The sequence below is a fragment of the Heptranchias perlo genome, chromosome 30, assembly GCF_035084215.1.
Source record: "Heptranchias perlo isolate sHepPer1 chromosome 30, sHepPer1.hap1, whole genome shotgun sequence".
In the NCBI taxonomy this organism is placed as follows: Eukaryota; Metazoa; Chordata; class Chondrichthyes; order Hexanchiformes; family Hexanchidae; genus Heptranchias; species Heptranchias perlo.
The window spans coordinates 31,196,407-31,223,876 of record NC_090354.1 but is presented as its reverse complement, the minus strand read 5'-3'; the positions used below and the strand labels follow the sequence as shown (position 1 = coordinate 31,223,876).

The following is a 27,470-nucleotide window of genomic DNA, read 5'->3' as shown; positions in this document are numbered from 1 at the left end:
GGTCTTGGTGATGGAGCAGATATGTACTCGGAAACTTATCTCAGGATCAAATAGGACACCAAGTTTGCGAACAGTCTGGTTTCACTTCAGACTGTGGCCAGCGAGAGGGATGGAGTCAGTGGCTTTGGAACGGAGCTTGGAGTGGGGACCAAAGACAATATTTAGTTGGAGGAAATTTTTGCTCATCCAATACTGGATGTCGGACAAGCAGTGCGACAAATCACAGGCAGTGGAGGGGTCGAGAGAGGTGGTGGTGAGATAGAGCTGAGTGCCATCAGAGTACATAGAATCACAGAATGGGTACAGCGCAGAAGGGGGCCATTCAGCCCATCGAGACCGTGCCGGCTCTTTGTAAAGAGCAATCCAGTTAGTCCCATTCCCCTGCTCTTTCCCTGAGGGGCAGCATGTAGATGATAAATAGGAGGGGGTCAACGATAGATCCTTGGGGGACTCCAGAGGTAACGATGAGGGGGTGGGAAGAGAAGCCGTTGCAGGAGATTCTCTGGCTATAACTGGATGGATAAGAATGGAACCAGGCGAGGGCAGTCCCACCCAGCTGGACGATGGGAGCTCTTCCAGCCACCTTGAGATAAAGGCCAACATTCCATTCGCTTTTTTGATTGCTTTTTGTCCCTGTGCAAATTTTCAAAAGTCTTTTTTCCCCGTGCTTCCCTTATCTCCTGCAAATTAAACTGTCCTTTAATGAGAAAAGAACCTATTGCATTAATTTCAACCTGATTTTCTGCTCCAGTAGTTTAGTGTAAAGTTTGGAATGAGCTGACTGCAGAGATTATGACTCACTGTGCAGATGAAGTTTTTAAAGGGCACTGTGTGATTCACATCACAAACACTAATAATAAAACACAGCGAGAAATTGTAACGATGCAGAGCAGCGAAATGTTTGTATGTCACAGCGTTGGTCGTGAATTCGGTATTTTGTTCTAAATGGGAGTTTATTTCCAGTCAATAAGGCCCGATGTGAAGTGAGTTTGGCCAGTCTCAGCCCAGTTCCTAATGGGCATGGGCCTGCAACACAAAACTACTCCTCATTTGGCACTGATTTGCCAATCTCATTGAGACCGACCACAGAATGGTGCAAAGGGGGATTGGGAAAATTTCACAGTTGGGAACATCGTTCTGAGATTGGGGCTGAGGCACATTGAAGTGACAGAGTGGGGGGAGCTTTACTGACTGGACAACATCCATTCTGTGTGTCTCTGAGACCATATTTGGCCAAACGTGATTGGTACCGTCAATCTGAGATGCTTCATACGAATTAAGAGTAGGAGCAGGCCATTCGGCCCCTCGAGCCTGCTCTGTCATTTGATAAGATCATGGCTGATCTGATTGCGACCTCAACCCTACTTTCCCATCTACCTACTATAACCTTTGACTCCCTTGTTAATCAGGAATCTATCCAACTCAGCCTTAAAAATATTCAATGACCCTGCCTCCACCGCTCTCTGGGGAAGGAAGTTCCACAGACTCACGACCCTCAGAGAAAAAATTTCCCCTCATCTCCATCTTAAATGGGAGACCCCTTATTTTTAAACTGTGGCACCTAGTTCTAGTCTCTCCCACAAGGGGAAACATCCTCTCAGCATCTACCCCTTCTAGTCCCTCAGGATCTTATATATTTCAATAAGATCACCTCTCATTCTTCTAAACTCCAGTGTATACAGGCCCAACTTAGGAACATAGGAACAGGAGTAGGCCATTCAGCCCCTCGTGCCTGCTCCGCCATTTGATAAGATCATGGCTGATCTGTGATCTAACTCCATATACCCGCCTTTGGCCCATATCCCTTAATACCTTTGGTTGCCAAAAAGCTATCTATCTCAGATTTAAATTTAGCAATTGAGCTAGTATCAATTGCCGTTTGCAGAAGAGAGTTCCAAACTTCTACAACCCTTTGTGTGCAGAAATGTTTTCTAATCTCACTCCTGAAAGGTCTGGCTCTAATTTTTAGACTGTGCCCCCACTCCTAAAATCCCCAACCAGCAGAAATACTTTCTCTCTATTCACCCTATCCGTTCCCCTTAATATCTTATAAACTTCGATCAGATCACAGCTTAACCTTCGAAACTCTGGAGAATACAACCCCAATTTGTGTAATCTCTCCTCGTAACTTAACCCTTGAAGTCCGGGTATCATTCTAGTAAACCTACGCTGCACTCCCTCCAAGGCCAATATGTCCTTCCGAAGGTGCGGTACCCAGAACTGCTCACAGTACTCCAGGTGTGGTCTAACCAGGGTTTTGTATAGCTGCAGCATAACTTCTGCCCCCTTGTACTCTAGTCCTCTAGATATAAAGGCCAGCATTCCATTAGCCTTATTGATTATTTTCTGCACCTGTTCATGACACTTCAATGATCTATGTACCTGAACCCCCAAGTCCCTTTGGACACCCACTGTTTTTAACTTTTTACCATTTAGAAAGTACCCTGTTCTATCCTTTTTTGATCCAAAGTGGATGACCTCACATTTGTCTACATTGAATTCCATTTGCCACAGTTTTGCCCATTCACCTAATCTATCAATATCGCTTTGTAATTTTATGTTTGCATCTACACTGCTGACAATGCCATCAATCTTTGTGTCATCGGCAAACTTAGATATGAGACTTTCTATGCCTTCATTTAAGTCATTAATAAATATTGTGAATAATTGAGGCCCCAAGACAGATCCCTGCGGGACTCCACTAGTCACATCCTGCCAATGTGAGTACCTATCCATTATCCCTACTCTCTGTCACCTTTCGCTCAGCCAACTTCCTAACCAAGTCCGTACTTTTCCCTCGATTCCATGGGCTTCTATCTTAGCTAACAGTTTCTTATGTGGGACCTTAACAAATGCCTTCTGGAAGTCCATATAAATAACATCCATTGACATTCCCCTGACCACTACTTTAGTCACCTCTTCAAAAAATTCAATCAGGTTTGTCAGGCACAACCTACCTTTCACAAATCCATGCTGGCTCTCTCTGATTAACTGAAAATTCTCGAGGTGTTCAGTCACCCTATCCTTAATTATAGACTCCAGCATTTTCCCCACAACAGATGTTAGGCTAACTGGTCTATAATTCCTTGGTTTCCCCCTCTCTCCTTTCTTAAAAAGCGGAGTGACATGTGCAATTTTCCAATCCAGAGGGACAGTTCCTGAATCTAGAGAACTTTGAAAGATTATAGTTAGGGCATCTGCAATGTGCTCGCCTACTTCCTTTAAAACCCTGGGATGGAAACCATCTGATCTTGGGAATTTGTCACTCTTTAGTGCTATTATTTTCTTCATTACTGTTGTTTTACTTATGTTAATTTTATCGAGTCCCTGTCCCCGATTCAATATTAGTTTTCTTGGGATCTCCGACATGCTATCCTCTTTTTCTACTGTAAATACTGACGCAAAGTAATTGTTCAACATGTCTGCCATTTCCCCATTGTCAATGACAATATCCCCACTTTCAGTTTTTAAGGGGCCAACACTGCTCCTGACCACCCTCTTTTTCCTAATGTAACTATAAAAGTTCTTCGTATTGGTTTTGATATCCCTTGCAAGTTTCTTTTCACACTCTCTTTTTGTAGCTCTTCCTATCTGTTTTGTGACCATTTGTTGATCTTTGTATCTTTCCCATTCGCCAGGATCTGTGCCATTTTTTGCCTTTTTGTATGCCCTTTCCTTATGTCTTGTACTGGCTGTTTTTTTTTGGCAAGTAGAGTTCTTGCCCCTCAGGGGTATAAACTGATTCTGTATCACATTAAATGTTTCTTTAAACATTTCCCACTGATCATCAGTCGTTTTACCCATTAACAGATTTGCCCAGTTTACTGTGGACAGTCTCTGTCTCATCCCATTGAAGTCGGCCTTACCCAAGTCTCGAATCTTAACAGCTGATTCACTTTTTTCCCTTTCAAACACTACCTTGAACTCGATCATGTTATGATCGCTATTGGATAGATGTTCACGCACAGTTAAGCTGTTAACTAAATCTGGTTCATTACTCATTACTAAATCTAGTATGGCTTGCCCCCTTGTTGCCTCTAGGACATACTGCTGTAGAAAACTATCCTGGACACACTCAAGAAATTCACTACCTTTCTGACAGTTGCTAGTCTACTTTTCCCAATCTATGTGAAGGTTAAAGTCCCCCATTAAGACCACTATGCCTTTGCTACACGCTTGTCTCTGCATTTATACAATCTAGCACTTCAGAGCTGCTGCTAGGGGTCCTATACACCACTCCCACTATAGTCTTAGATCCTTTCCTATTTCTCAATTCAACCCATAAGGTCTCTGTTGGCTGCTTACCTCTCATTATATCCTCCTTTATCATTGAAGTGATTTCATCTCTAATCATTAAGGCTACTCCTCCCCCTCTTCCATTTTCCCTATCTCTCCTGTAGACCTTATAACCTGGTAAAATTAGTTCCCAATCCTGACCATCCTGCAGCCATGTCTCAGTAATAGCTATCATGTCATACCCTCCAATTTGAATTTGAACCTGTAGTTCATTTAATTTATTCCTTATACTCCGTGCATTTGTATATAGAACTCTTAGTTGGGCCACACACCCTAGCCTGACCTTCAGCTTTGATGCTGGGTTAATTGCTTTACGCCTTCTAGTTTTCACTTTATCTGTAGTGTCTAAAGTACACTTTCTTTCTGCTACTTTACGCTTTTCCCTTTCACTTGTTCTTGAACAACTGTTTGTACTATTTGTATTGTAAATTTCCCCTGGGTCTTCCCCTCTCTTGCTGCTCTCAACTTTACTCTCTTCTGACTCCCCGCTCAGGTTCCCATCCCCCTGCCACTCTCGTTTAAACCTTCCCCAACAGCACCAGCAAACACCCCCGCGAGGACATTGGTCCCGGTCCTGCTCGGGTGTAACCCGTCACGCTTGTACAGGTCCCACCTTCCCCAGAACCGGTCCCAATGTCCCAAGGATCTAAATCCCTCCCTCCTACACCATCCCTGCAGCCACGCATTCGTCCTGTCTATTCTCCTGTTCCTATACTCACTAGCACGTGGCACTGGTAGTAATCCTGAGATCACTACCTTTGAAGTTCTGCTTTTTAATTTATCTCCTAATGCCTTAAATTCACCTTGCAGGACCTCATCCCTTTTTTTACCAATGTCGTTGGTACCGATATGGACCACGACTACTGGCTGTTCACCCTCCCCCTCCAGAATGCCCTGCAGCCGCTCCGTGTCGTCCTTGTCCCTAGCACCAGGGAGTCACGTTTGCGGCCGCAGAAACGCCTATCTGTTCCCCTTACAATTGAATCCCCTATCACTATAGCCCTGCCACTCTTCTTCCTCCCCTTTTGTGCAGCAGAGCTACTCGTAGTGCCCCAAACTTGGCTCTTGCTGCTTTCCCCTGATAAGCCATCTCCCCCAACAGTATCCTAAGCAGAATATCTGTTTGAGAGGGAGATTGCCCCAGTGGACTCCTGCTCTACCTGCCTAGTCCTTTTAGTCTGCCTGGCGGTCACCCATTTCCTTTCTGCCTACCTAATCTTTACCTGTGGTGTGACCACCTCACTGAACGTGCTATCCACGATAGTCTCAGCATCACGGATGCTCCACAGTGAATCTACCCGCAGCTCCAGCTCCGTAATGCGGTTAGTCAGTAGCTGCAGCTGGACACACTTCCTGCACACATGGTCGCCAGGGACACTGGTAGCATCCATGACTTCCCACATAGTGCAGGAGGAGCATATCACGGGTGTGAGCTGTGCTGCCAGGACTTGCCTTAGATTTACACTGCGTTCACCTCTCAGACTCTCCTCCCGCTCTCGGTCTCTCCTTTTATACTGTGCTCACCTCTCGGACTCTCCTGCCTCACCTGTGACGTCGCACAGTAGTTTTCTCTTGTTGCAGGTCTGCTGCTGTTTTTATCCCCACTCTCAGTCTTCTGCTGCTCAGGTCCGCCGCCGCTCTACGGAAAAAGTTAGGAAAAGCAAAGCAAAGCAGCACCTCCTTCCCCCACTTCACCGAACTCCCACACTCACCAAACTCTCAGCTGTTTCACTCTGTGCCCGCTGCACTCAGTGCTGGTTGCACTAACAGGCCCCTGTATTTCTGCAGTTTGTGACTCAGATGAGTCAGGCCTGCTCCACCTTCAGGTTCCAGTTTAATCTAGCTAACCAATTAACTTACTACAGCAGCTCTCCCTGCTGAAGCCTGACAGAAACTTAAAAATTTAAACTTTAAAATTGAACTTAAACAGTTGATAGCAACTTGTCCAACCTTTCCTCATAAGATAATCCCCTCATCCCAGGAATCAGTCGAGTGAACCTTCTCTGAACCGCCTCTAAAGCAATTATGTCCTTTCTTAAATAAGGAGACCAAAACTGCACACAGTATTCTAGATGTGGTCTCACCAATGCCCTGTAGAACTGTAGCAAAACATCTCTACATCTCATTGAATGGCGGAACAAGCTCGAGGGGCTAAATGCCACTGCCACTTGCTGCCTCTTGATATGCGCCACCTTCTCCTGCAAGAAAGCGAGGCGTGTGCCTGGGTGATGTGCCTGTCATAGTTGAATAGCTGCCATTGTGTGTGGCCTGTGTGTTGTGGGTGGGCGGTTTGAAACAGTGGTAATGTGTAAGGGTGAGAGGAAGCGTCTGATTGGAAGAGTTGAGTACTGAGGGAAAGAGTTTGTTGGTATGTGAGTGATGGGGGTGTAGTGTGTGGTGCAGTTGGTAGGAGACTCCACTTGACAGTTGACCTCACTCACCTTGCCCACTCATGTCAAAGCATTGAACTTCTTCCTGCACTGCATCCATGTTCATGATGCTGTGAGCCTGGCATTGACTTCGTCCCCCGCTGCCTTTTGAGTCTATGCCTGGAGGGCCTCTTGCCCCCGGCCCCCCCCCCCCCCCCCCCCCGTGGATATAAGATGTCCCTCCTTCTGTCCACCTCTTGCACCAAGGTCTCTAGTGCATCAGCAGAGAACCTTGGTGCACGCACTCTCACAGGCCTGGTACCAACTCAGATCGTCAGATTGGTGAGGTCTGGTGTGCAGATTGGAGGATGTGGGATTTAGTAATGCGCAACCTTTATTCAATGTTTTAACATAACTCAGGATGTGGAGATGCCGGTGATGGACTGGGGTGGACAAATGTAAGGAATCTTACAACACCAGGCTATAGTCCAACAAATTTATTTTAAAATCACAAGCTTTCGGAGATTATCTCCTTCGTCAGATGACGAAGGAGATGACTCATCAGTGTGTAAACATAGGGATGGGACCTGTATCTGTGTTTTACGTGTGCGATGTCTGATCTCTGTTCAGACTCCATGCAGACAGCAGACTGTTATTTTCAGCAAATAACAGGTAGCAGCTCCCTTTAAGAGATTTCTAAGACACATCCTCCCTTTAAGAGATGGAGCTCCCTCTGGTGGTGGAAAGTGCTGATTGCAGGTGAGTTCTCGGATGGGCCGAAACTTGCGTCCTGCCTGCCCCGGGTCCGTCGGGCGCGGGGTGACAGTGCATCGCGCTACCCGCGGACAAAAACGGGCCCCTATCGAATTTTTCCCCCATTATGTCCTCTTCACAACTTACTTTCCCACCTACCTTTGTGTCATCAGCAAATTTAGCAACCATACATTCGGTCCCTTCATCCAAGTTATTGATATCGATTGTAAATAGTTGAGGCCCCAGCACTGATCCCTGTGGCACTCCACTCGTTACATCTTGCCAACCTGAAAGTGATCCATTTATGCCTACTCTCTGCTTCCTGTTAGCTAACCAATCCTTTATCCATGCTAATATGTTACCCCCTACACCATGAGCTCTTATTTTGTGATGTAACCTTTAATGTGGCACCTTGTCAAAAGCCTTCTGGAAATCCAAGAATTCCACATCCACAGGATCAAAGACTGCAGCCTAGAAATTTGAACGAGTGCACAGGGGACGCAGGGATCAGTCCCTCTGCCTGAATGGTGAGGCCTGAGGTGCACCCGATATTGGACCTCGGGCCTCATTTCCATCAAGTCGGCAAGCTGCAGACAGTAACAGCCGGTGAAGCAGGTTGAAGGATCAGACCACAGGTACAGCACGGGTTAGATACAGAGTAAAGCTCCCTCTACACTGTCCCATCAAACACTCCCAGGGCAGGTACAGCGCGGGTTAGATACAGAGTAAAGCTCCCTCTACACTGTCCCATCAAACACTCCCAGGGCAGGTACAGCACGGGTTAGATACAGAGTAAAGCTCCCCCTACACTGTCCCATCAAACACTCCCGGTGCACAGTGAACACAAATGTTAACCATCAGCATTTTAAATAATGTGTCAGCTTCTCAGTGTTTTACAAGAAAAATCTGTTTCCTTTCACTGCGATTGGAAGTGGTTCATATCAACCAATGAGAATCGCTGACTGGTGGGACTGAAGGAAATTGGAAGGAATCAGTCAGACGTAACTTCCTCCTACTGTCTCCCTCCCACAAACATGGGGCAGAAATGTACTCAGATGAGCTGATGGTATCTCGTGCTGCAATCACAGATGGGATTTATTTAGTGTTTGTATCTGAAGGATTTACAATGAAGAAGTAAACTGAAACAATGCAGGGGTTTAAAAAGAATTTCCATTTTCCTCAGTTGATCTTTCTGGAACAAGCCTGCAGATGTCTTACATGAAGATTTATTTTCTTCAAGATTAGATGTGGCTGGTCATTGAGCTAAGAAGTTTCTTCCTGCGGTAGATTCAGCAATCGGTTTGATTTGTGAATTCCTGGCACTGCATTGGTAGAATTGTCAGGGTGTTGGAAATAATATCGGACTTGGGTTTGGAACAGTGACAGTTCTAATTTATTTGAAGAATTATACTGAGAACATCCCATAATCGTGATTTCACTGCACTGTGTTACTCAGTGGGTTCACCCAACTGTGTTCTATAACTTTGAAAGTGGTTTTCAGTTTGCTTACACACTCCACACTGTTACTGTGGAGAAACTGGGGGTCCAAGTCCACACATCGGAAGGAGGAGGCCATTCAGCCCCTCGAGCCTGTCCTGCTATTCAGTTAGATCACACAGTCTATATTGGAGCAGTCAATATCCAGGGAAAATGTGAGGAGTGACATTAAGAACGGAGGAGAGGTCACTTCCTGCGCCCCTCGACCTGGCTGGAGGTTCTGTGGAGATTCCTGAGGCACTTTACACGTGGTGAGGAGCTGAAGTTGGATAAAGGGAAACGTAGAACGTAGGCCCAGAGATCACCGGCCTTCCGCTGCTCTCGCTCTGTAACTCCGGCGGGAAACCGCAAATTCGGCCGGCACCGTGTTGACCAGGCCGTGACCTACCCCGGCTGCTTCCAGTGGGCTCGGTCGGCAGGAGGTGTACCGGCCCAACAAATAGCAGGTGAGAGGCCCGCCCGGGGGTCCAGGCCCGCCCGGGGGTCCAGGCCCGGCCTCCCGCAGAGTTATTAAAGGCGGCCAGTGAGAGACTGGCAGCTTCTGTCTTGAGGGGAGGGGCAGTGGGCCCTTCCCCATCTCCCAACCCCCAGATATGGCAATTTAGGCCACAATCTCCAGCCTCCTCTGGTAAGGCTGCTGCCTGGACTGTGCACCCGGACGCACAGGCACCCACCGCCATTATTTAAATTATATGACCTCCCTCTGACCCTGCAAACTTTGGCAGGGTCAGCGCCGGAAATCGCTGGCAAGGGGATGCCGGCCCTTAACTCGAATGTCAGCCGTGGCTCAGTGGGTAGCACTCTCGCCTCTGAGCCAGAAGGTGGTGGGTTCAGGTCCCACTCCAGAGACTTGAGCCCATAATTTAGGCCAACACTCCAGGGCAGTACTGAGGGAGTGCTGCACTGTCGGAGGTGTCGTCTTTCGGATGAGACGTTAAACCGAGGCCCTATCAGGTGAACGTAAAAGATCCCATGGAAATGTTCGAAGAAGAGCAGGGGAGTTCTCCCCCAGTGTCTTGGCCAATGTTTACCCTCAACCAACACCACTAAAAGAGATTATCTGGTTATTATCCTATTGCTGTTTTGTGGGATCTTGCTGTGCAGAAATTGGCTGCTGCGTTTCCTACATTACAACAATGACTACACTTCAAAAGTACTTTATTGGCTGTAAAGCGCTTTGGGACGTCCTGAGGTCGTGAAAGACACTAGATAAATGCAGGTCCTTTGATTTTTTTTTTGCCCTCTCTGTGAGTTGCTCGCACTGTTTGGCTCTCTGTCTCCTTGATCCTCTGGTGATGATACCAAACCAGAAAATGCTGGACACTCTCCGCAGGTCAGGCAACCTCTGTGGACAGAATGTTTTGGCCGCGGTCCATAATCAGGTGTTTGTTGCCTCTTACCTCAGATCAAACTCTGAATCTAAATTTGTTAAAGTTCTTCTATTTGTCTGTCTGTTTTGAGCCTGTGTCACTTCAGGCACCCGAGGGAAAGATTCCAACTTTAAAATGAAATAACTGATCCCTGATATTTTCCGATTCTCTGACCCGGCCCCCCGTGTTATATTTCGGTGATATTTACAGACCCATTAATGACCTTCGCCGATCGATAGCCAACACTTTAAGGGACAGGTTTCCGAGTTCTCACTACCGGGGAGGTCTGGCCTGAGGGTCGTGTGTTTCGAGGGATCGTGGGCGTCCTGTCCTCGATTCGCGAACGTGTGCGGCCGGCACAGCTCAGAAAGTCAGCCCTTTACTCACTGTCCATCACACTCAGCTCATCAGTACTTCAACAGTGGGGGGAGAGGGGCCAAACCAGAGCTCTGCCCTGCTCACAGAGGGTGCAGGGGAGAGAACGTTCACATCCTGGGTATTTTCAGTCAGTTTTGATATTTGCCTATATTATGGGATGCTTGTGCAAAAATAATAAAAAGTTTCTGAAGATCAATTAATCTGAATTGATTTGTTTACCGGCACTGTCTCTTTGGGCTGATTTTAATTCTCGGTGAGAGTGGATCGAATGCTCATTACACCCACCCAAATTTCCTTTCAATCGGACGGGGCCTATCCACTAACGCCGAAAGTTAAAATCATCTCTATTTCTTTATCTGTGTATGTCTCCCTTCCATATTTGCACTCTGCCTTGCCCTGTATCTCTCTCTCTCTCCTCTATCTCTCTCTCTCTCCTCTCTCTTTCTATCTGTCTTTGACTGTCTGTTTCTCTTTCCTCTTTGGAATCTCCTCTTTTCTTTCCCTTTTTCTCTGCCCCTCTCTCCCTCTCTTTCTCTGCCTGTCTTTCTGCCTCTCTAACTTTCTTTTTCTTCTCTTTCTTTCTCTCCCTCTGTCACTGTCTCCTTCTCCGTCTCTATCTATCTGCATCTATCTTTCTATATCTCCTTCTGTCTGTCTGTCTCTCCCTCGCCCTCTGTCTATCTCTCTGTCTGTGTGTGTGTGTCTCTCTCTCTGTCTCTCTCTGTCTATTTATCTGTCTGTGTCTCTCTGTCTAACTCTCTGAGTCTGTCTATCTCTGTCTTTGTCTATCTTTCTGACTGTATCCCTCTATCTCTCTGTCTGTGTGTGTCTCTCTCTCTGTCTCTCTCTGTCTATTTATCTGTCTGTGTCTCTCTCTCTGTCTAACTCTCTGGGTCTGTCTATCTCTGTCTTTGTCTATCTCTCTGTATGTCTCTCTCTCTGTCTGTGTCTCTCTGTCTATCTCTCTGTATGTCTCTCTGTCTGTGTCTCTCTGTCTATCTCTCTGTCTCTCTCTGTCTGTCTCTCTCTGTCTGTCTCTCTCTCTATCTCTCTCTCTGTATCTCTCTGTCTATGTCTCTCTATCTCTCTGTTTGTGTGTCTCCCTGTCTATGTCCAATGTCTCAGTATTTCTGTCTCTCTCATTTATTAATAATTCTAAATTCCATGTCTGTCCATTCCCGTCCCAGGCCTTTCTGTCTCTCTCTCTCTGTAATTGGACTGAGAGTGAGAGATATAAGAGAAAGAGAGAGAGGAGGCAGATAGAGTGAAAGACAAACAGAAAGACAGAGTAAGGAAAACAGAAAGAGTTAGAATATGGGCGATGATCAGAGGAACAGATACAAGAGAGAAATAAATGTGATTATATTTCTGTCGACGAGCAATGCCAAGGGCGATCAGCGAATGGTCGATTCGTTGCCGAGATCCCCGGGGAAATGCTCAGCCGTGGAGTCAGGGCGCCCCCCGGTGGAGAGTCTGGAATCAATTACCACAAACCACCTCAGGCAAGGCCGTCACAGCCGGGGTTACTGCAGGTCGTGCAGAATCCAATACCAGGGGAACGGCTTAATGAGCTCAAGAACACTTATCGGAGGAACGGAGGCGGGTGGTGGGGGGGGGGGGGAGAATGTTTGGCAGGAAACTCCCCTCCTGCCCCCGCCATGCCAACTTGTGCCGCGTTGTACTCGGACACAGGCTCCCCCGCCCTCCACCCCTCCCCCGCCCTCCGCCCCCTCCCCCGCCCTCCGTCCCCTCCCCCGCCCTCCGTCCCCTCCCCCGCCCTCCGTCCCCTCCCCCGCCCTCCGCCCCTCCCCCGCCCTCCGCCCCTCCCCCGCCCTCCGTCCCCTCCCCCGCCCTCCGTCCCCTCCCCCGCCCTCCGCCCCTCCCCCGCCCTCCGCCCCTCCCCCGCCCTCCGCCCCCTCCCCCGCCCTCCGCCCCCTCCCCCGCCCTGCCCCGGTAGAAATGACACAGCCCCTGACATTGTTCAGAATTTTTATCCACAAGACAATATCCAGAGGGTGATTGGGGGTTTGCCAGCTGGTTTACCCAGTGAAGACTTGCTCCGTGTGTTTGGAAACTGAATGGCCGTGAATAACCAAAGCGAGGCATTTGATATCCCGGCGGCAACAGGAACTCCCAGCGAGGGCTCTGGGTCTGAGCATCAGTCCACCAGGAGTGCAGCGCTGGTGGGAGGCAGTGTACACAGCTCCCCAAATGCTAAAAAAGAAGGAACTTGCATTTATATAGCGCCTTTCACGACCTCGGGACGTCCCAAAGCACTTCACAGCCAATGGAGCCCTTTTGAAGTGTAGTCACTGTTGTAATGTAGGAAATGCAGCAGCCAATTTACGCACAGCAAGATCCCACAAACAGCAATGAGATAATGATCAGATAATCTGTTTTTTAGTGATGTTGGTTCGGGGATGAATATTGGCCACTGGAGAGAACTCTCTTGCTCTTCTTCGAAGTTGTGATGAGAGATCTTTTACATTCACCTGAGAGGGCAGACGGGGCCTCGGTTTAAGGTCTGATCCAAAAAACGGCACCCCCGACAGTGCAGCACTCCCTCAGTGCTACACCTGGAGTGTCGGCCTGGATTATGTGCTCAAGTCTCTGGAGTGGGACTTGAACCCACAACCTTCTGACTCGGAGGCGAGAGTGCTACCCACTGAGCCACGGCTGAAAAATGCCTGTGTTGGGGCGCGGGAATGCACCCGGCTTTAATGGGGCGAGTTGACAACTTTCCTCTCCTGCAGACGCTGACTCGCGCCCAGGCAGCGTCCCACGGACACCGTCCCACGGACACCTCACACAAGTGGCTGCTCCTGGCCTGTGGCCCAGACATTGAGGGGCGTGGAGGGCTGGTCAAAGTCCCCCCCCCCCACACCGGCCACGAGATTCCCCCAATGGAGGGGAAGGGCCTTCTGTCCCTCCCGTCTGGCCCCAAACGTTTACCTGCTGAAGGTCTCGGTCTAGGACGAAGCCTCATTGGGAGATTCCTTCTGACCTTTGGGACATTTCCGCCCCCATCCCCGGCCCCCTCTCCTGGGGCTGCAGCGATGTTGCCGCTGAGGCACCAATAGAGTTTCCTCACTCACACTGGTGGGCAGAATATGGAAGCGACAGGGGGGAGTGCAGCCCAGGCAGAACTCCACCTCAAAGAGCAGAATCTCCAGCCCCCCAGCACCGCCCCCGGAGCGTCAGTGGGATATTCAACTACTAGGGGCATCACAGTCGAACCTGCTTCTATTGTCATCCAATGTCCTGATAGTGATCAGAAGCGGGAATGCTGGCTCATTTCCCCCGCCCCCCCCCAGCCCAGGGACACTGAGGGAATTGTAGTCCCAAGTGGGTGCCACGGCTCAGATCCCAGATCCTTCCGGTCTGTACCACAGTGCATTTACCAATTTGGCTGAGAGCTGCCACAAGCTATTTAACTGTAAAATGAAATAGGTTGCAGCTTATGAATAGTTTAGATAATCTCTCTGGCTTTAATGTGCTATCGGTAATTAGTTTTAGTCCAACTGTGAGTTTTGGGACCCATTCACTGCAGCCCACTGGGGTCGTGAGGGTAATCTCTCACCTTTCACCTCTCACCTTTCTGCAGGGACATTAAATTCACAGAAGGGCCCAAACCCAAGAGCACAGCTCATTCGGTGCGGAGTCCTGTGTGGGACACACAGCTGCTGCAAAGACTCAATTTGTACAGATATTTATTCACAGACGGCCAGAGGAATGAAATTAACAACTCAGGAGGACTATCCTGGTGATCACAATCCCGGTGATCACTATCCCAGTGATCACTATTGTGACGATCACTATCCCGGTGATCACTATCATGGTGATCATTATCCAGGTGATCACTATTGTGATCACAATCCCAGTGATCCCTGTCCCATTGATCACAATCCCAGTGATCCCTGTCCCATTGATCACAATCCCAGTGATCCCTGTCCCATTGATCACAATCCAGGTGATCATTGTCCCGGTGATCAATATCCCAGTGATCACTGTCCTGTTGATTACAATCCCAATGATCACTATCACAGTAATCATTGTCCCAGTGATCAATATCCCAGTGATCAATATCCCGGTGATCAATATCCCAGTGATCAATATCCCGGTGATCACTGTCCCGGTGATCAATATCCCAGTGATCAATATCCCGGTGATCAATATCCCGGTGATCACTGTCCCGGTGATCAATATCCCGGTGATCACTGTCCCGGTGATCAATATCCCGGTGATCACTGTCCCGGTGATCAATATCCCAGTGATCAATATCCCGGTGATCAATATCCCGGTGATCACTGTCCCGGTGATCAATATCCCGGTGATCACTGTCCCGGTGATCAATATCCCAGTGATCAATATCCCAGTGATCAATATCCCAGTGATCAATATCCCGGTGATCACTGTCCCGGTGATCAATATCCCAGTGATCAATATCCCGGTGATCAATATCCCGGTGATCACTGTCCCGGTGATCAATATCCCGGTGATCACTGTCCCGGTGATCAATATCCCGGTGATCACTGTCCCGGTGATCAATATCCCAGTGATCAATATCCCGGTGATCAATATCCCGGTGATCACTGTCCCGGTGATCAATATCCCGGTGATCACTGTCCCGGTGATCAATATCCCAGTGATCAATATCCCGGTGATCAATATCCCAGTGATCAATATCCCGGTGATCACTGTCCCGGTGATCAATATCCCAGTGATCAATATCCCGGTGATCAATATCCCGGTGATCACTGTCCCGGTGATCAATATCCCGGTGATCACTGTCCCGGTGATCAATATCCCGGTGATCATTGTCCCGGTGATCAATATCCCAGTGATCAGTATCCCAGTGATCAATATCCCAGTGATCACTGTCACTATCGGGGGACCCCGTCTGGTGACGCCACGATTGCACTTGGCCATGATGCCCTTGTAGCTGAATAGCCTATAACACTGGCTGTGTTGTGTCATATGTGAGGAGTGGCCAATCAGGCGAGTCAGTGGGAGGCGCACGGGGCCAGTCACGCTGCACCCCGAGTTATGACACCCAAACAGTGCTTCTATTGGCAGGAATGTGTGTGAGTGGGTGGTGCTCGAGCGCCATCTTAGATCTTGTAAGAAATGTCAAACCCGAAGTGTCCAATCTTCCGATTGTGTCCGAAAAGTGAAAGTCGGGAACAGTGAGCGTCCCTACAACGATCGATCGGGATTCGAGACTCGAGGCCCAAAATCGAGAGGGGTGGAAACCCTGTGAGTATCAGATGCGTCCTGCCCCTCCCACCCCCATATTGCGTGACCCCGGCAGCTCAGCCAAGTGTGGCATCACCGCACCGAAGGGCAGCAGGTACGGAGGTGAAGGGCGGGGCTGTGCGGACAGCGGAAGGGGGCAGCATGAGGGGAGGGGGAGAAGTACTCAGACCAACACTGGGACGGGAGGTCCCACGGCAGTGCGGAGTGGGCGTGTGACTGGATCTTGCTCTGTTTTTCAGGCTCCTGCCTGCCCTGCCTGGTGGACGTGGTCCCAGTCAAGAACGAGGAGGGGGCGGTCGCCATGTTCATCATGAACTTTGAGGAGCTGAAGGGGACGTCGCACAAGTCGAGGAGTGGGGGCGGCAATCACAGGCTGCCGCAGGACTGGTTCAGTTCCAGTAGGTACCACACGGGGGCGCAGTCTATTGGGTTTTAGCCCAGCGCTGGGGTTGCCAACCCTCCAGGATTGTCCTGGAGACTCCAGGAAGTGAAGATTGATTTCCAGAGCACTGCAGGGAGCAAGCCCGGGAGAAACATCATAACGCTTAAAAATATTGTGTGATTATTTTCATTTTCTTTGAACATTTATTAGTTATTAAAATATCGGAGACGGGATAAAAAGGCCGTTCGACCAATAGTCGGGCATCGTCCAGTCGGGTAATTCAAAGCCTGTTTGTTTTCCAATTGGCCGTGGGAAGGCGGAGCATTGCGAGGATGGATGTGTCGGGTGACCAATGGCAGGAGATCATGTGATGAAACCTCCAGGAAAGCGTCCAACCAGAGTTGGCGACCCTACCCTGCTCATAGGCCTCACGGTGACAAAGGCTCCCCACAGGAAGCGTGGTGAACTCAGCAGCAACTCCTGGCCCAGGAGTGTGTCCTTTCCACAAGCACAGAGGTGCTGTCTGCCATTACTTCATTGCCCTGCTGTGTCAGGAAGCTGCTGAACCAACGCAATGGGGCAGAACAGGGCTGGTCCTCTGTACAGTGCCCAGGGCATTTTTAAAAACAGCTCCCTCTCCCTGTCCCATCAAACACTCCCAGGACAGGTACAGCACAGGTTAGATACAGAGAAAAGCTCCCTCTACACTGTCCCATCAAACACTCCCAGGGCAGGTACAGCATGGGTTAGATACAGAGTAAAGCTCCCTCTACACTGTCCCATCAAACACTCCCAGGGCAGGTACAGCACGGGTTAGATACAGAGTAAAGCTCCCTCTACACTGTCCCATCAAACACTCCCAGGGGCAGGTACAGCACGGGTTAGATACAGAGTAAAGCTCCCTCCATTCTGCCTTGAGAATTTCCCTTGACCTCATTCTCAGAAGAGACCCCCCTGCTGTGACAATTTTCCATTTCCCGTGCTAGCAGTCTGATGACCTCTGAGTGAGATTGCCAATTTGGGGGCAGTTTTGCCCTTTGACCTATGCCCACTTGGAACCGAGTTGAGATTGGCCAAACCCATTTCATGTCGGACACTTACAGCAGGGAGATGTTGGAGGTTTCCATCCCATCAGTCTGCACATGATCCCAGGTCCTGGTGAGGTATCTATTGGTGAACTGATCTCCGCCACCATTCAGTTTATTAAAACGTCCGACCTGTGGAACTCTTTAACAAAGGAGGTGCAAGAAAGTTTTGTGCTTCATTCTCACCTGAAGTTACTCTTTTCTCCCTGAATTTCTTCTCAAATTCACTCCTCATCAACTCAATGTTATTGACTGAAGAAACCCGTCTGATGCTGTGGGCACTGTCCCTGGATTGGACGTGCGTCAGGTTTGTGTTGGAATACCGGAGATCAGGATCGAGCCGGTTCTGTTCCTGACGGGGGGATGAATAATCCATCGCCGCACCAAAAAAACAGCCGGACAGAGCCGTCCCTACTGAGCCAGGGGGGTGTGTACCTCAGAGAGAGAGAGGCCGGCGGTCCTCCTGCACCAACTTCTAACCAGCGTGGACCCTCGCTCCAAACTTCAACCCATTGACTGCGATCTCACGGGACTTGTGGCCTGCACAAAATGGAGGTTTAACACCCTTTGACACTGGGTGTTGCCCAGAGGGTGGAGGTAGGCCGCATTGCTATGGTAACGGAAGGAAGTTCTCCCCAGGGGATTTGGCTGAGACTAAGCAACTATATAGTATTGAAAAAATTTTGGACTTTACTCGAACACAGTGAAGGAGGAGGATGACTGCTGGGCAGGGGATTTGAAGCTTAGAAGGAACAAGAGAAGAAAGTTTAGGGGTAAACTGACCATAGCCATATCGATAAAATAGAGAGATCCAGACTGATCCCTGGGATGGCAGGACTGTCGTATGAGGAGAGATTGGGTCGACTCGGCCTGTATTCACTCGAGTTTAGAAGAATGAGAGGGGATCTCATTGAAACATATAAAATTCTGACAGGGCTAGACAGACTGGATGCAGGGAGGATGTTTCCCCTGGCTGGGGGTCCAGAACGAGGGGTCACAGTCTCAGGATACGGGGTAGGGCATTGAGGACTGAGATGAGGAGAAATTTCTTCACTCAGAAGGTGGTGAACCTGTGGAATTCTCTACCACAGAAGGCTGCGGAGGTCAAGTCACTGAATATATTTAAGAAGGATCTAGATAGATTTCTATACACAAAAGGCATCAAGGGGTATGGGGAGAGAGTGGGAATATGGTATTGAGATCGAGGATCAGCCATGATCATATTGAATGGCGGAGCAGGCTCGAAGGGCCGAATGGCCTACTCCTGCTCCTAGTTTCTATGTTTCTATGTTTCTATGAGATGAGGAAGGGTGCAAGAGAGAGAGAGAGAGAGTGAAAAACAGGTGAGAGAAGGATTGAACCATTGGATGACGAGCGTTATCTTGTATTCTGTACTGGATGTGTCGAAATGAGAAAGAAAGAAAGAAAGAACTTGCATTTATATAGCGCCCTTCATGACCTCAGGACCTTCCCAAAGCACTTTACAACCAATGAAGTACTTTTTGAAGTGTAGTCACTATCGTAATGTAGGTAACACGGCAGCCAACTTGCGCACAGCAAGCTCCCACAACAGAGATGAACGACCAAATAATCTGTTTTTTAGTGATGTTGGTTGAGGGATAAATATCGGCCAGAATAACAGGGAAAATTCCCCTGCTCTTCTTCAAAATAGTGCCATGGGATCTTTTACATTCACCTGAGAGGGCAGATGGGACCTTGATAAACATCTCATCCGAAAGACTCCCTCGGTACTGCACTGGGAGTGTCAGCCTAGATTACCTGCTCAGGTTCCTGGGGTGGGACTTGAACCCACAACTTTCTGACTAAGGGGTGAGAGGGCTACCCACTGAACCACAGCTGAGACCATAAAGAGCCACAGTATTCAGGCTCGGGAAGGTTTGGGATTTATAGAGAGGTCGGGGTTGCAAAGAGGAAAAGGTTTTTGACATAAAAATGGAAAGTGAGTTTCTTGGTGGCGTAAACCACGAGTGCCGTCTCAGGCTGCACCGTCCGATCTCGATACCCTCCGCACAGACAGCTAAACTTGTGTTTCACTGTTTCTCTCACCAGGTCGAAGGAAGAGCTTTAAGCTGAAGCTTCCGTCACTTCGGACGATGACCTTGAGCCAACAGTCTCTGGCCAAAGAGGCCTTCGATGGGGTGGTAGATGATCATTTCAAGTCAGACGGTGACTCCCTGGCTATGAAGGACTTCAGAGGCGCCTTGGGTGAGAACTGCGTGCAGACCGAGACTGGGGAGCGGAAAGCTCTGATCAATCTCGAGAACAAGTTGGCCATGCAGGCCGGCCCCCATCCAATGGGCCATTCAGCCCCCCGTCAGGAACAGAACCGGCTCGATCCTGATCTCCGGTATTCCAACACAAACCTGACGCACGTCCAATCCAGGGACAGTGCCCACAGCATCAGACGGGTTTCTTCAGTCAATAACATTGAGTTGATGAGGAGTGAATTTGAGAAGAAATTCAGGGAGAAAAGAGTAACTTCAGGTGAGAATGAAGCACAAAACTTTCTTGCACCTCCTTTGTTAAAGAGTTCCACAGGTCGGACGTTTTAATAAACTGAATGGTTTTAATAAACTGAACAGTTCACCAATAGATACCTCACCAGGACCTGGGATCATGTGCAGACTGATGGGATGGAAACCTCCAACATCTCCCTGCTGTAAGTGTCCGACATGAAATGGGTTCGGCCAATCTCAACTCGGTTCCAAGTGGGCATAGGTTAAAGGGCAAAACTGCCCCCAAATTGGCAATCTCACTCAGAGGTCATCAGACTGTTGGCACGGGAAATGAAAAATTGTCACAGCAGGGGGATCTCTTCTGAGAATGAGGTCAAGGGAAATTCTCAAGGCAGAATGGAGGGAACCGTGCTGTACCTGGATTAACATCCAGAGATAAAGACAGTCTCAGTGTAACCGTAGGTCTCTGGGTGATGCCCCGGTCTCTGGGTGCTGCCCGGTCTCTGGGTGCTGCCCGGTCTCTGGCTGATGCCCGGTCTCTGGGTGATGCCCGGTCTCTGGGTGATGCCCCGGTCTCTGGGTGATGCCCAGTCTCTGGGTGATGCCCGGTCTCTGGGTGATGCCCGGTCTCTGGGTGCTGCCCCTGTCTCTGGGTGATGCCCGGTCTCTGGGTGATGCCCGGTCTCTGGGTGCTGCCTGGTCTCTGGGTGATGCCCGGTCTCTGGGTGCTGCCCGGTCTCTGGGTGATGCCCCTGTCTCTGGGTGATGCCCGGTCTCTGGGTGCTGCCCGGTCTCTGGGTGCTGCCCGGTCTCTGGGTGATGCCCCGGTCTCTGGGTGCTGCCCGGTCTCTGGGTGATGCCCCTGTCTCTGGGTGATGCCCGGTCTCTGGGTGATGCCCCGGTCTCTGGGTGATGCCCGGTCTCTGGGTGCTGCCCAGTCTCTGGGTGATGCCCGGTCTCTGGGTGATGCCCCTGTCTCTGGGTGCTGCCCAGTCTCTGGGTGCTGCCCCGGTCTCTGGGTGCCACACGAACTCTAACCATCTCTCTGCTTCTTTAAGGCGGGCCGAAGAACTTTAAACCAAACCTCCTAAACTCCACGTCAGACTCGGACCTGATGAAGTATCGTGCCATCAGCAGAATCCCACAAATCACCCTCAACTTTGTGGATTTTAACTCTGACGTTATCTTAACACCTTCCCCCACGGAGATCGAGATCATTGCACCCAGCAAAGTGAAGGAGAGAACGCAGAACGTCACGGAGAAAGTCACACAGGTACCGGCCTCCTGGCACCGCCCAGCCCAGGGTTACAGTAACCCTCGGGTTGTGTTCATTCAACTGAAATCACGTTGTTGAAAATGGCACCGAATACTTACTGAGAAACACAGGTGAAGGGCTAAAGGCCACAGGGAGGATTCTACCAGGGTTGAAACGAGTAGGAGAGAAGGTGAAGTAAAGCAAGAAAGATTTGCATTTATATAGCACCTTTCACGGCCTTGGGATGTGCCAAAGCACTTTACAGCCAATGAAGTACTGTTGAAGTGTAGTCACTGTTGTAATGTAGGAAACGCGACAGCCAATTTGCGCACAGCAAGATCCCACAAACAACAATGAGATAATGACCAGATAATCTGATGTTGGTTGAGAGGTAAATATTGGCCAGGACACGAGGGAGAACTCCTCTGTTCTTCTTCCAATAGTGGTCGTGGGATCTTTTATGTCCCACTGAGAGGGCAGACAAGGTCTCGGTTTAATGTCTCATCCGCAACATGACACCTCTGATAGTGCAGCACTCCCTCAGTACTGCACTGGAGTGTCGGCCTAGATTATGTGCTCCAGTCTCCAGAGTGGGACTCGAACCCAAGATCTCCTGACCCAGAGGCGAGGGTGCTACCCACTGAGCCACAGCGAATCAGAGCCTCCAGCTAAACTAAGCAAGGTGCCTGCGCCTTTTTCTGTATTGTGGGTGTGAGGGCACAGCGGGTGGGCACAGAATGCCCCTGAGGCAGCCCCTGACCCGTGTGCCCAGCTACAACATGTCTTTCACTTGTTCCTGTAGATTGCTGAGATAGGGAGCTTCCCTTTGGGAGTCTATTGGTGGCAATAACGAGGCTGGAGAGTTATCAGAAAGAGGGCTGCAGTTACTGAAGCCCTGGGCAATGCCATCAACAAGAGATGTCTAGAAAATACTTAGCAAGGTACCACTGTGCCCTTTAAATGGACTCCCATAGAAGCCTGGGCACCCATCACACACGGATGCAAATATCACGAAACGCCCTGCGCGGAGGGACTTCAGGAGTTGCTTGTGCGGCACTGCCAACCTAATTGAAGTATTTCAGCTGCACAATTCCCTTCCTTTTTCCCCGCTACACTGTAAATGTGCGCAGTCAGACACCTGGGCGCAGATCTGGTACAGGGGCCTCCGTCTGCTTTCCACTTGAGATTGTCTAATTTATGCCTGATCATTGGCTGAGCCTGAGCAGGAATTACATTGATTTTACAGCACAGAAGCAGGCCATTCGGCCCAACAGGTCCATGCTGGTGTTTATGCTCCACACGAGCTTCCTCCCATCTTACTTCATCTCACCCTTTCATCATATCCTTCTATTCCTTTCTCCCTCATGTGTTTATTTAGCTTCCCCTTAAATGTATCTGTTCTATTCACCTCAACTACTCCTTGTGATAGCGATTTCCACATTCTCACCACTCTCAGGGTAAAGAAGTTTCTCCAGAATTCCCTATGGGATTTATCAGTGACTGTCTTATATTCATGACCTCTAGTTCTGGTCTCTCCCACAAGTGGAAATATCTTCACTTTGTCTACCCTAGCAAACCCCTTCATAATTTTAAAGACCTCTATCAGGTCACCCCCTCAGCCTTCTCTTTTTTGGAGAAAAGAGCCCCAGTCTGTTCAGTCTTTCCTGATAGTTACAACCTCTCAGTTCTGGTATCCTTCCTGTAAATCTTTTTTGCACATTCTCCTGTGCCTCTATATACTTTTTATAATATGAAGACCAGAACTGTGCACAGTACTCCAAGGGTGCTCGCAGTACTCCCAAGCGTGCTCACAGTATTCCCAAGCGTGCTCACAGTACTCCACAATGTGTGCACAGTACTCTACTTGCTCTAATTGGGGTGTTCCAAGATACTTTCCCCAAACGAGCAGTAACTGATAAACACTCTATCTTTCAGACTGTCTATACTCTGTGACACAACGGTCACTATCCTCAAATTTCCACTGTCGTTCTCTCCATTTTGTGGCGCTCTGACACAAAATCAGCTGCCGATTGGGCAGCTGCGGGAGGTCAGTCATGTGATCTGTACATTTGTTGTTTTTCACTCCCTGCTCAAACCGTAATTCTCAGACTGAATTAAAAGCATCAAAGCCAGAATTCACAATTACTGGGCAATGGCTCTCAGACAGGCCACCAGAGGGCGCATTTGATGGGACAGTGTAGAGGGAGCTTTACTCTGTATCTAACCCGTGCTGTACCTGCCCTGGGAGTGTTTGATGGGACAGTGTAGAGGGAGCTTTACTCTGTATCTAACCCTGTACCTGCCCTGGGAGTGTTTGATGGGACAGTGTAGGGGGAGCTTTACTCTGTATCTAACCCGTGCTGTACCTGCCCTGGGAGTGTTTGATCGGACAGTGTAGTTTTACTTTGTATCTAAACTGTGTATGGGACAGCATTAGGAGGGTTGGGGTATATGGGACAGTACTGGGAGGGGTGGGTATATGGGACAGCACTGAGAGGGGTGGGTATATGGGACAGTACTGGGAGGGGTGGGTATATGGGACAGTACTGAGAGGGGTGAGTATATGGGACAGTACTGAGAGGGGTGGGTATATGGGCCAGTACTGAGAGGGGTGGGTATATGGGACAGTACTGAGAGGGGTGGGTATATGGGACAGTACTGAGAGGAGTGGGGTATATGGGACAGTACTGAGAGGGGTGGGTATATGGGACAGTACTGAGAGGAGTGGGGTATATGGGACAGTACTGGGAGGAGTGGGGTATATGGGACAGTACTGAGAGGGGTGGGTATATGGGACAGTACTGAGAGGAGTGGGGTATATGGGACAGCACTGAGAGGGGTGGGTATATGGGACAGTACTGAGAGGGGTGGGTATATGGGACAGTACTGAGAGGAGTGGGGTATATGGGACAGCACTGGGAGGGGTGGGTATATGGGACAGTACTGAGAGGGGTGGGTATATGGGACAGTACTGAGAGGAGTGGGGTATATGGGACAGCACTGAGAGGGGTGGGTATATGGGACAGTACTGAGAGGAGTGGGGTATATGGGACAGCACTGGGAGGGGTGGGTATATGGGCCAGTACTGAGAGGAGTGGGGTATATGGGACAGTACTGAGAGGGGTGGGTATATGGGACAGTACTGGGAGGGGTGGGTATATGGGCCAGTACTGAGAGGAGTGGGGTATATGGGACAGCACTGGGAGGGGTGGGTATATGGGACAGTACTGAGAGGGGTGGGTATATGGGACAGTACTGGGAGGGGTGGGTATATGGGCCAGTACTGAGAGGAGTGGGGTATATGGGACAGCACTGGGAGGGGTGGGTATATGGGACAGTACTGAGAGGGGTGGGTATATGGGACAGTACTGAGAGGAGTGGGGTATATGGGACAGCACTGGGAGGGGTGGGTATATGGGACAGTACTGGGAGGGGTGGGTATATGGGACAGTACTGGGAGGGGTGGGTATATGGGCCAGTACTGAGAGGAGTGGGGTATATGGGACAGCACTGGGAGGGGTGGGTATATGGGACAGTACTGGGAGGGGTGGGTATATGGGACAGCACTGAGAGGGCTGGGTATATGGGACAGTACTGAGAGGGGTGGGTATATGGGACAGCACTGAGAGGGCTGGGTATATGGGACAGTACTGAGAGGGCTGGGTATATGGGACACTATATCCTCCTCATCTTTCTTGACCTGTCTGCTGCCTTTGACACGTTTGACCACACCATCCTCCTCCAATTCCTCTCCTCTGTTGTCCAGCTGGGCGGGACTGTCCTCGCCTGGTTCCATTCCTATCTGTCCAGTTGGAGCCAGAGAATCACCTGTAACGGCTTCTCTTACCGCTCCCGCACCAAAACCTCTGGAGTCCCCCAAGGATCTATCCTTGACCCCCCCCCCTCCCTCCTATTTCTCATCTACATGCTGCCCCTTGGCAACATCATCTGAAAACATGACGTCAGATTCCACATTTACGCTGACGACACCCAGCTCTACCTCACCAACATCTCTCTTCAAGCAAAAATTTCCTCCAACTAAACATGGGGAAGACCGAAACCATTGCCTTCGGTTCCCGTCACAAATTCTGTTCCCTAACCACTCTCTACTAACTTGAGCTCATCCAAAACTCTGCTGCCCGTATCCTGACTCACACCAAGTCCCGTTCTCCCATCACCTCGTTGACCTACATTGGCTCCCGGACAGGGAATGCCTCGATTTTAAAATTCCCATCCTTGTTTTCAAATCCCTCCATGCCCTCGCCCCTCCCTAGCTCTGTAACCTCCTCCAGCCCTATAACCCTCCGAGATCTCTGCGCTCCTCCAATTCTGGCGTCTTGCGCATTCCCAATTTTAATCGCTTCACCATTGGCGGCCGTGTCCAGGTCTTGCTGCATGCGGGCTCGGACTCTGTCATTATCCGAGGGGTTGCGAATAGAACTGAACACTGTGCAATCATCAGCGAACATCCCCATTTCTGACCTTATGACGGAGGGAAGGTCATTGATGAAGCAGCTGAAGATGGTTGGGCCTAGGACACTGCCCTGAGGAACTCCTGCAGCAATGTCCTGGGGCTGAGATGATTGGCCTCCAATAACCACTACCATCTTCCTTTGTGCTAGGTATGACTCCAGCCACTGGAGAGTTTTCCCCCTGATTCCCATTGACTTCAATTTTACTAGAGCTCCTTGGTGCCACACTCAGTCAAATGCTGCCTTGATGTCAAGGGCAGTCACTCTCACCTCACCTCTGGAATTTAGCTTTTTTGTCCATGTTTGGACCAAGGCTGTAATAAGGTCTGGAGCCGAGGGGTCCTGGTGGAACCCAAACTGAGCATCGGTGAGCAGGTTATTGGTGAGTAAGTGCCGCTTGATAGCACTGTCGATGACACATTCCATCACTTTGCTGATGATTGAGAGTAGACTGATGGGGCGGTAATTGGCTGGATTGAATTTGTCCTGCTTTTTGTGGACGGGACATACCTTGGCAATTTTCCACATTGTCGGGTAGATGCCAGTGCTGTAGCTGTATTGGAACATGCCAATCCATTCCCAGGGCGTCAGTCCATTCCCATTGCAGGATGTATGGTAGCTTGCAGGGTGTATGGTGCATTGTCGATTGTATGGAATATTACAGGATATATGGTAAATTACACGGTGTACGTCACCTTACAGGGTGTATGGTACACTGCAGCGTATATGGCACCTTGCATGGTGTATGGTACGTTACAGCTGGTGTGGTACATTACAGGGTGTACAGTACATTACAGATTGTGTGGTACTTTGCAGGGTGTATGGTACACTACTGAATACATGGCACGTTGCATTGTTGTATGGTACGTTACAGGTTGTATGGTACACATCAGGATGCATGGTACATACCTGGATGTATGGTACATTGCAGGGTGTTTGATACATTGCAGGGTGTATGCTACATTGCAGGGTGTTTGATACATTGCAGGGTGTATGTTACATTGCAAGGTCTATGGTATGTTACAAAGTGTGCGAGACACAACAAGGTGTATGGTACATTACAGGGTGTGTGATACAATACAGGGTGTATGATACATTGCAGGGTGTACAGTACATTACAGATTGTATGGTACATTGCAGGGTGCATGGTACATTGTCGATTGTATGGAATATTACAGGGTATATGGTAAATTACATGGTATACATTACCTTACAGGGCGTTTGGTACACGACAGCGTACATGGCACATTGCATGGTGTATGGTACGTTGCAGGTTGTATGGTACACATCAGGATGCATGGTACATACCTGGGTGTATGGTACATTGCAGGGTGTATGATACATTGCAGGTTGTATTTTTTTTTATTCGTTCATGGGATGTGGGCGTCGCTGGTGAGGCCGGCATTTATTGCCCATCCCTAATTGCCCTTGAGATGGTGGTGGTGAGCCGTCTTCTTGAACCGCTGCAGTCCGTATGGTGAAGGTTCTCCCACAGTGCTGTTAGTTGGGAGTTCCAGGATTTTGACCCAGCGACAATGAAGGAACGGCGATATATTTCCAAGTCGGGATGGTGTGTGACTTGGAGGGGAACGTGCAGGTGGTGTTGCTCCCATGTGCCTGCTGCTCTTGCCCTTCTAGGTGGTAGAGGTCGTGGGTTTGGAAGGTGCTGTCGAAGAAGTCTTGGCGAGTTGCTGCAGTGCATCCTGTGGATGATACACACTGCAGCCATGGTGCGCCGGTGGTGAAGGGAGTGAATGTTTAGGGTAGTGGATGGGGTGCCAATCAAGCGGGCTGCTTTGTCCTGGAAATATATCGCCGTTCCTTCATCATTGCTGGGTGAAAATCCTGGAACTCCCTTCCTAACAGCACTGTGGGAGAAC

The 27,470-nt window shown here is 49.5% G+C and overlaps 1 protein-coding gene across 1 annotated transcript in view; it reads left to right on the top strand.

Annotated features, from left to right (window-relative positions):
- LOC137300033 (potassium voltage-gated channel subfamily H member 6-like) overlaps nucleotides 1-27,470 on the top strand; it is a 185,093-nt gene that overhangs the window by 76,561 nt on the left and 81,062 nt on the right. The window contains exons 3-5 of the mRNA XM_067969125.1: nucleotides 16,159-16,317; nucleotides 19,457-19,891; nucleotides 20,922-21,136. Coding sequence (XP_067825226.1) covers nucleotides 16,159-16,317; nucleotides 19,457-19,891; nucleotides 20,922-21,136 — 809 coding nt within the window. The remainder of the gene's footprint in view (nucleotides 1-16,158; nucleotides 16,318-19,456; nucleotides 19,892-20,921; nucleotides 21,137-27,470) is intronic.